At 66.1% G+C, this 8,393-nt stretch overlaps 3 protein-coding genes across 7 annotated transcripts in view; 2 read left to right on the forward strand and 1 right to left on the reverse strand.

The window, feature by feature from the left end:
- SRPK3 (SRSF protein kinase 3) overlaps nt 1-315 on the forward strand; it is a 4,355-nt gene extending 4,040 nt beyond the window's left edge. For both annotated transcript variants that reach the window (XM_004695219.2, XM_012734499.1), the window contains exon 15: nt 47-315. In XM_004695219.2, the coding sequence (XP_004695276.1) occupies nt 47-231 (185 nt within the window). In that variant the 3' untranslated portion in view covers nt 232-315. The remainder of the gene's footprint in view (nt 1-46) is intronic.
- Nucleotides 316-317: 2 nt separating this feature from the next.
- On the reverse strand, nt 318-7,827 carry IDH3G (isocitrate dehydrogenase 3 (NAD+) gamma). 3 transcript variants are annotated; one of them, XM_004695220.2, is made up of 13 exons: nt 7,747-7,827; nt 4,649-4,687; nt 4,353-4,364; nt 4,024-4,121; nt 3,624-3,736; nt 2,511-2,571; nt 2,282-2,414; nt 2,010-2,143; nt 1,697-1,799; nt 1,467-1,613; nt 842-936; nt 704-764; nt 318-516 (listed from the first exon to the last, which is right to left on the reverse strand). In XM_004695220.2, exons 1-13 carry the CDS (start codon nt 7,825-7,827, stop codon nt 415-417), a joined length of 1,179 nt encoding a protein of 392 aa, XP_004695277.1. In that variant the 3' UTR covers nt 318-414. The 3 variants fall into 3 exon arrangements, with proteins under 3 accessions (XP_004695277.1, XP_012589954.1, XP_012589955.1); XM_012734500.1 differs by having other exon boundaries at nt 415-516; nt 4,633-4,687; nt 7,747-7,762; XM_012734501.1 differs by lacking the exon at nt 7,747-7,827 and adding an exon at nt 7,227-7,443 and having other exon boundaries at nt 415-516.
- Nucleotides 7,828-8,049: 222 nt separating this feature from the next.
- SSR4 (signal sequence receptor, delta) overlaps nt 8,050-8,393 on the forward strand; it is a 3,314-nt gene continuing 2,970 nt past the window's right edge. The window contains exon 1 of one of the 2 annotated variants that reach the window (XM_012734503.1): nt 8,050-8,245. In XM_012734503.1, coding sequence (XP_012589957.1) covers nt 8,179-8,245 — 67 coding nt within the window. In that variant the 5' untranslated portion in view covers nt 8,050-8,178. The remainder of the gene's footprint in view (nt 8,246-8,393) is intronic. The other variant, XM_012734504.1, reaches the window with a different exon arrangement.

Genomic DNA, 8,393 nt, shown 5'->3' on the forward strand with positions numbered 1-8,393 from the left:
GCACGGGTTCCCAGGAGCCAGAGGCTCACCCCACCCGCTCCCCCAGGAGAGCTGCGGCACATCCACAACCTCAAGCACTGGGGCCTATATGAGGTGCTCATGGAGAAGTACGAGTGGCCCCTGGAGCAGGCCACGCAGTTCAGCGCCTTCCTGCTGCCCATGATGGAGTACATCCCCGAGAAGCGCGCCAGCGCGGCCGACTGTCTCCGCCACCCTTGGCTCGAGCCCTAGGCCCTGCATCCGGGAAGCGCGGGCGGGCGGGCGAGGGGCGACACGCAGGCTGCTCCTCTTAATAAAGCGTGAGCTGACACTCGGCGTCCCGGGTGCAGAGGCGGCTTTATTCTGGGCCCGCCACCGAGCCGGCAGGGCGGGGTGGAAAGGGGCCTGAAGGGCACACTGGGGCGGCCGGGCGCCCTAGGCCTCCACAGCGCGGCCATTGATGATGCGGATGTGGCGGATGATGTCCTGGATGGCTCCCGAGGTCGTGCCCTGGCCCCCGATGTCCGGGGTGTGCATCTGCGAGAGATGGGCAGCTTGGGCACACCCAGGCCCCGCTGACACCCGCCCTCCCTGCAGGCGGTGAGTGGTCCTGGCGAAGGCCCAGAAGCCCTCCCCTGGAGGCCAGCGGTGAGCAGCAGGGGGGAATTCCCCGTCCCAGCCCAGGCGGGGGGGTCAGGGGCACCAAGCAAGGGAAGAGCCTCACGTTTTCATTGTCCATGGATGCCAGCACGGCCTTGCGGATGGAGGCGGCGTACGAGTGGAGCCTAAAGGGGAGAGTGGCCTTCAGTCCCGGTCTGTGGGCCACCCGGGGGCTGCAGGCGGGGTGCGGGGCGCCGCTTACTTGAGGTGGTCAAGCATCATACAGCTGGCCAGCAGTGTGGCCGTGGGGTTGGCAATGTTCTTGTTGGCGATACTCTTGCCCGTGTTCCTGGTGGCCTGAGAGGGGCGAGAGGGAGCAGGGCGCGGCGTGAGGGAATGGAGGGCGTGCGCTTCCGCTTGTGGGAAATGTCCGGGGGGCCACTGCTCACGGGGACAGGGTTTCCTTGAGGGGAGAGAGGAAACATTCTGGTCCTAGGCAGAGGGATGGCTGCGCAACAAGGGGGTGCACTTAGTACCCCAAGAGGTTCACTCTGAACTGGTTTCGTTCTGCTGTGAATTTTACCTTCATGTTTCAAAGAGCCTTACAGAGGCTCCCCGGGGAGGGGCATCCATGACACGGAAAAAGCTCAGCGCACAGCCCCCGGCAGCTCCTTGAGTGCAGGGTGTCACATGTACGCGACCCCCCCAGGGGTGTGGGGAAGAGGCAAAGCCAGCAGACAGAGCAGAGCAGGCCCTGAAACCCTGGGGGTGGCGACAGCATTCCGGGAGCGCATGTTCTGAAGGCGCCGGGCAGCACTTCCACGGGCAGACAGGAAGTGCGTGCGTGTGGGTGCGGGCCGGGCCGGGCCGCCCGCGGAGCGCCTCACCGTCTCGAACACGGCGTACACGTGGCCGTAGTTGGCGCCAGCCACGAGGCCAGGGCCCCCGACCAGCCCGGCGCACACATTGTTGACGATGTTGCCGTAGAGATTGGGCATCACCATGACATCGAACTGCTGGGGCCGCGACACGAGCTGCGGGTCAGGAGGGGCAGGCAGGTGGCTCAGAGCCCGAGGAGCCAGGGCACCCCGGGCAGCTCAAGGGGGCAGGGCCCTACCTGCATGGTGGTGTTGTCCACAATCATGCTCTCGAAGGTGATGTGGGGGTAGCGGGCCGCCACCTCCTTACAGCACTGGAGGAAGAGCCCGTCGCCCAGTTTCCTGGAGGACACAAGGACCAGCTGCCGGCTGGCTGCGAGCGGGCTGCGCCGGCTGGGTTCTGACTTCCAACCAGTCCCCAACTGCCAGAGTGGCCTGACCCGTCCCACCTCCCCGAGAGCAGACCGACAGGCTCCGACTAGGCAGCAGGCAGAGGCCTGCCCTGGGGCGCCCGGCCCTGGTCACTGCAGAGCGGGGTGAGGGCGGGCATACATGATGTTGGCCTTGTGCACAGCCGTCACTTTCTTCCGCCCGGTCTCTTGGGCCAGCCTGAAGGCGTACTCTGCGATGCGCAGGGACTTGGCCTTGGTGATGATCTTCAGGCTCTCCACCACTCCCGCCACGCTCTGAGGAGGGCACGGGAGAGGAGACCTGCACCGTGTCCGAGCCCGCTCTCCAAGATCAGTCACCCTGAGGTCCCCTTTCTTCAATGTTGACCCTTGCTGGGCCCCCCACCACCCACCAGGGCAGGGTGGCCGCCACACCTCATGCTCCAGGCTGCTGTATTCGCCCTCTGTGTTCTCCCGGACAATGAGGATGTCAATGTCCCTGTGGCGGGTCACCACGCCTGGCAGGCTCTTACAGTGAATGACGTTGGCATAGAGGTCCAGGCTGGTGCTAGAGCACAGAGGCAGCGGGCCAGTCCCGACTCTGCTGGCACCCCCACCCCCCCTGCCCCTGCCCAAGCCCCCACCCCACGCACTGGGCTCTCACCGAAGAATATTGTTCCGAGACTTGTGGGATGGTGGCAGATTATGGTTTGTTTCGATGTTACCTACGGCCCAGAAACAAGACAAGCTGGAGAGGGGCCCCCCCAGGCTCATCAGGGCCACCCTATTGCCCTCCCTCACCAAGGGCACACGTGCCAACACTGCTCCTGGCAGCAGTAAAACATCATAAGCTACTAGCATGGCCTGCTCACGGCAGCCCCACAGGGGCAGGTCCTGGGGGCAGGTTTGCATCACTGGGGGCGTCAAGGACCACGAGCACCTGGCCCAGGGTAGGCACGCAGAACCCACTGAATGAATGAGGGAGCGAGTAGGTGAACAGGAAAGGGCAGCTGGCCAGGAGGACCTGCTGGATTGCGGGTGTGGAATGGCGAGGGCCGGCAGGCCAGCCAGGCTGGCGCCAGCAGGGCGACCTTGACCAGGGTTATTGCTGGGCTCTGCATCAAGGTGTCACAAGAACCCTAGCTCGGGACAGACGGGGGCTGTCTGGAAAGATGGCAGCTTGGCCTTAGTGGGACCCAGAGTTAGGCCGGTGGGGGCCAGCACAGTGGGGAGAAGGCAGCTGGGGGTGCCACGTGGACCCGGTCACCACTCCCTGAGCGCCTCCGCTCAGACCTGAGCATGCTGTGGCTGCAGGCGGCCCCAGGGCCGGTGCTCCCCAGCTCCAGCTCACTCATGTGAGTAGGCGATGGGCCGAAGCTTGCGAAGTAAGTGGGGGTTACAGTTTGGGGTCTGGAGCAGACTCAGGCAAACTCGGGAGGGCCAGACCCAGCAGAGCACAGCCACGCCAACGGCGCCCAGCCGGCAGGCTGAGGGCAGAGAGGCTGCGCCGACACCTCGGGAAGGACGACACTGCGCGGGCAGGGACCAGGCCGACAAGGAGGATGAGGCGGGAAGAGGCCCGAGAGGCAGAGCCCAGGGTCCCGCCAGCCTGCCTCCTCGCTGAAGCGGTCCGGATGGCAGCGTGCCCAGGGGGCACTGAGGTGTGTCGGCCTCCGTGCAGACACAAGGAGCCTCCCTAGCCGGAAGAGCCCTGCGCTCATAGCCGTGGGCCAGCGCGAGGGCCAGCTGGGGGAGCAAGGGAGTGGGCAGCGCTCACCCTTCAGGGCCACGCGATTCCTGCGGATGGCCATGATGGCATTGCGGATATCCTCCTCGTCAGCGCTGGAGCTCACGTGCACCTCTTCAAAGTCCACTGGCACACACGCATGCCTGAGGCAGAGCAGGGTCAGGGCGGCCAGCCGCACCTCCTCCAGGAAGCCTGTCTGGACCGCTGGAGATAAAGGCCCCTCCCCCACTGCTGCCCACCCTGGCCTGGCTCCAACTCAGAGGAGATGGGGCCCACCTATACCAGCTGACGGACACGCGCTTCAGCTCCACCACACACTTGGCAAAACGGGTGCCGCCATTCGCATGCGCAGGCCGCCCTGGCGCGCACAGGCACCAGGCACAAAGACTCCCGGGCACCGCACTGGAAGCCCAGCCCGCAGGCTCCGTACCTGAACACGGACTTCACGTGCAGCATGAGCTCCGGGCCAATGCCATCCCCGGGGATCATGGTCACCGTGTGTCGCCCGCCATACTTAGCCGAGGGTGGCTGGAGGGGGCAAAGGCAGCCTTCAGTCCCTTCTTCCCACCACTAGCCACCCGGAGGGCTGGCCAGTCCAGGGTGCCTAGCCCCGACCCTGGCCCACCCCACCCCAGACAGGGCAGCTACGGGGGCTCCTTGATCAGAGCTGCGGAAGCAGTCCCCACCCCACCTGGATTTGGGGCGCTCCCAGGCATCTAAGAGCCCCAAACCTAACGGGCAGACGAGAAGAATACTCACAACTGTTTGTTGCTAGAGAGAGCACAGGAAGGAAGAAGACACGATCAGCCAAGGTTGAGGACCAGGCTGCACCCGCAGTCCAGCGCAGCGCAGGGCGAGCTCTGGAGACCGCATCTCAGAGGGGAGGGCAAAGAGCCAGGCAGCCCAGAGGCACGCGCGCGAGCACGCGCACATGTGCACAACACACGTGTGCGCGCAAGCACAGGCATTTGCGCGGCCGCGTGCACACGCGCACCGACAGGCACGCAGGCAGACAGAAACATGCACGGTGTGCGCACACCTGGGCAGGTACTCACTGAGAAGTTCCTCCGGGGGAGCTCATGGGCACCTAGAACCTGGCAAAGAGAACCCAAGGCTGCTCGCGGCTGTCTAGCCCGGAAAGTCAAGTGGGTAAGAGCTGGCCGAGCTCTCCACCAGACAGCAGGGCTGCCCCACTGCGCCATGCCAGGTCTCTGGGGCAGCCCGCTCACCCCAGACCGCAGTGCGCAGGTGACAGCACCCCCAAACGGCTCCTGAGCCCCACTTCCCCAGGAGCAGCCAGCACCACGTCGCTGCCCTGCCTCCGGCTGTCCAGGTCTTACCGAGGACGCTGCCCTCCCCCCTTCATGGTGCTGACTCTTGTGGTCAGGACATCCGTAAGCCAGAAGGGCCGGCACACTGAACAGTGACAGGGCGTGCTGTCGAGCCACGAGCCCGTGACAATGCTCAGTTAGTCCTCGACAGTGTCTCTCATACAAAGCAGCATGCAGTCACCAGAACTCCAGAACACAGAGAGAAGCAAAGAGAGGGCCCGCCGGCCCTGTGCACCCTAGTCCTGCACCGGGGGCCCGAAAAAGCACCGACTCCGCCTGTGCAGAAGCCTGGCGCTCGCCGGGACCGACGGCGCTCGCTCGGCTTCCATCAGGGACCAAAGAGCTGTTCCATGGCCTCTGCGGATGACGAATGTCCCCATCGCCACACCGGTGGCATGACTGGCAGTTTCAGGGCAAGTCACCTGAGCCAAATGGGACGGGAGCAGAGAAGTGGCCCATCTGGAACCCCCACAGTGCCCTGGGGGGAGGCCAGAGTCATCCCCTGGCGGAAGGCAGGCTACAGCCCTCCCCTCTGTATCCTTCCTGCTGCATCCCTGGGGAACAGGCCCGGCGTCCGGCCCTGCGGGCGGCAGGGTGGCACCAGGGGCCTCCTGGGGCAGCAGCAGAGCACTCTGGCAGACGGCAGACTCACTGTGGCCGTTCTCCAGAGTCAGGCCTTCCTGCTGCAGGTCCAGAAAGCTGAGGCAGAGACCACCTCTGCCATCTGCCTCTCTCGGCCTGGGGCCCCAAGGTGCCTGTTTGCAGGGGCACTGGAAGCCGGCCCCAGTCAGGGCCCAGGAGCCTGGGGAGGTGTCTGCTGAGCTGTCCCTGGAGCAACATGCACACCCTTCCTGCCCCTACCTGGCCCGAGGCTCTCCCCTGAGGAGAGAGACTCCCTCCCTGCTGCCCTGAGGCTACTGACCTATTGGGCCCCACGCCCACCCCAGGGGCCTGCCTGCTCCCCCCATCTCCCAAGGTCGCCCTTTGTCATGCCGCTCCCCAAACCTGACACCTCGAGGCCATGGCTATCCGGTGCCCTCCTGTCACCCCAAGACCCAACGAAATGCCTGGCCCAGGTGGGACACAAAGAACACGTCCTGAACGACGAGCACATCACACAAAAGAGGAGGGACCTGAGACCAGCCTCTAGGTAACAGTGCAGGACTGGTTTCACCTGGCCGTGCTCCGGCCTCACCCAAAAACCAGGGTCTGACACTCCCACTTTACGTTACCTGAGCGAGCTCTCCGTCCCTAGCAGTGCACAGGAAGAGCACAGTGGCCCTTCACCCCACAGCCCCTCAGGCCAGTGTTCAGGCTGATGTGCTATTGGGGGGCTCCCAGGAGTGATCCCTCCTAGGCCTCAGCCCTCTGAGGCACACCGACGGGGTCTGGGCCAGCTCTCGTTTCTCAGGGTTCTGCATTTGTGCAAACCCATCACATGACGGCCAGTGCCGAACGGCTCCATCGCTTGGTCCCCAGGTTGGATGCACTGTTGGCCTCTGGCTGAAGATCCAGAAAGCTCTTGGGATAGATGATGTCCCTGACCTTGTTCTGGGGAGCCGCCTTCAGAGGACGTTACCCAGGCTCAGCCCTGCTTCCCAGAGAAGCTACTCAACAACGGAGCGCAGCGAGGCGGGCCAGGGCACACACAGCCTGCTGCCTGCTCGCCTGCCCGTCAGGCCAGCAGGTGCTGGGCCAGGCCCTGTCCTCTGGAGTGCTACAGGCACCGGCAGCCACATCCTCCTGAGTTCCCGTCTCCCACTCGTTCCTGCTGACTCAGGTGGCAGCGCCTGGTGGCAGCGCTTACTCTCAGAAGGCCCCGAGTCCGACTATTGGACTGAAGACTGGGGGCTCTCAGGGTTCCTATACCCAGAACGGTCGGGCTCTGGGCAAGGCCCAGCCTGACCCCCCGCCACCCACTGCCCCATGGCCCACAAGGACATGAGCACACCCAGGGCAAGCTGGGGGTGAGCCACGTCTTCAGGGAGGGGTTGTGGGAGTCCTAGAAGCCAGGGCCATCAGGACCCCCAGAAAACCTCTTGCCAGCGAGGTGGAGATCCAACATTCCCTAATTTGGTAATGCACAAGCAGTCCCAGGACAGCTCTCCAGGGCTCAGCGGGGCAGGGCATGGCAGGGGATGAGCAAAGTCACTGAGTTCTGGAAGGTCAACACTGACTGGATCCCTCGAGAATATGGAGCCCTCGCCCCTCTCCGGACACGGCGGACACCGTGGCTCAGCGAGGTCGCATCTTAGGTCACCAGCATGGGGCAGTGGGGGAGCAGGGCCTGGTGGCCACCTACCTGACGCCCCAGTGGGCTTGACCATGCGTCAGGTGGCTCTCGACCCCCCGAGCCAAAATCAACCTCATCTAAGTGTGCAGAGTGGAAGCGACCCCAAAGCCAAGGCCCTGGACGAAGCACTGGTGGCCCCGCAACGTCGCGCCCGCGGGGGAGGCACCTGAGGCTGTCAGACGCCGAGGGCACCGCAGAGGACACTGGCAAAGGCGGCCCCTGCACAGCAGGAGGGCGGGAGGCCCCCCCCCCGGGACGCCGGGGCGCTCGACCCGCCGCGGCCCTGTCGTCCGAGCGGACCGTGCTCCCGCAGCGCGACAGCTGACGCCGCGGGCGAGACCCGGCCGACTCCCGGCCAGCCCGTCACCGACAACCGAGGCGGCCAATCAGCCCCGGCGCGCGGGCCTCTCTCCGCCCCAGGCCGGCCCGCGGCCAATCGCGCCCCAGGACGCGCGGGAGCGGTAGCCCAGCTCCGCTCCTCCGAGGAGCGAGGACCCCAGCAAGCCCCTGGCCGTCCCCCCCGCCTCACCTCCCAAGGACGGCAGAGCAGGGCCGGCCTGAGCACGGTCTTCGCGGCGCCGCCAGCGGCCGTCGCCACCTTCAGGGCCATGACGGCGAGTGAGCGCAGCCCGGACCTCCGCACGCAGACGCCGCTCTCGCGAGAGGTCGGCGGAGCGCGAAGTCCCAGGCGGCCGCGGGCCCGGCTCTGCGCACGCGCGCGGCCGCGCCTGTGCCCCGCCTCCTTCCGGCTCCGGGAGCGCCGGCGCCGCCATCTTGGAGGCCGGCCGCTGGGCCCTTGGAACGGGGCGGGGGGACACGTCAGTGCCGCCCGCGACGTCACGGACGCGCCCGGCCCTCCGGTGCCCGATTGGCTGCCGGGGCGGCCTACGCGTCGCGCTTCCTCGTCTGCCCCGCGTGTTTCGGGGCGCTCCCTCTCTTTGCCCTCGGCAGACAAGCGGCGATGGCGGCCCTGGCCTCTCTCGGCGCCCTGGCGCTCCTCTTGCTGTCCGGCCTCTCCTGCTGCTCAGGTAGCGGCCTGACAGGAGCTCGTTCCCGCGAGCCCTTCTCCCGCGGCAGGCGGTGGGAGGGTGCGGCGGAGCGGGGCCTGGGCCTCCTTTCCCCGGGGCACCTACGCGCCTCCCACACACGTCTCCCCAGCGGCCGAAGGACCCGCCT

The sequence above is a fragment of the Condylura cristata genome, unplaced genomic scaffold (assembly GCF_000260355.1).
Source record: "Condylura cristata isolate star-nosed mole 26May11 unplaced genomic scaffold, ConCri1.0 scaffold00057, whole genome shotgun sequence".
Classification (NCBI taxonomy): Eukaryota; Metazoa; Chordata; class Mammalia; order Eulipotyphla; family Talpidae; genus Condylura; species Condylura cristata.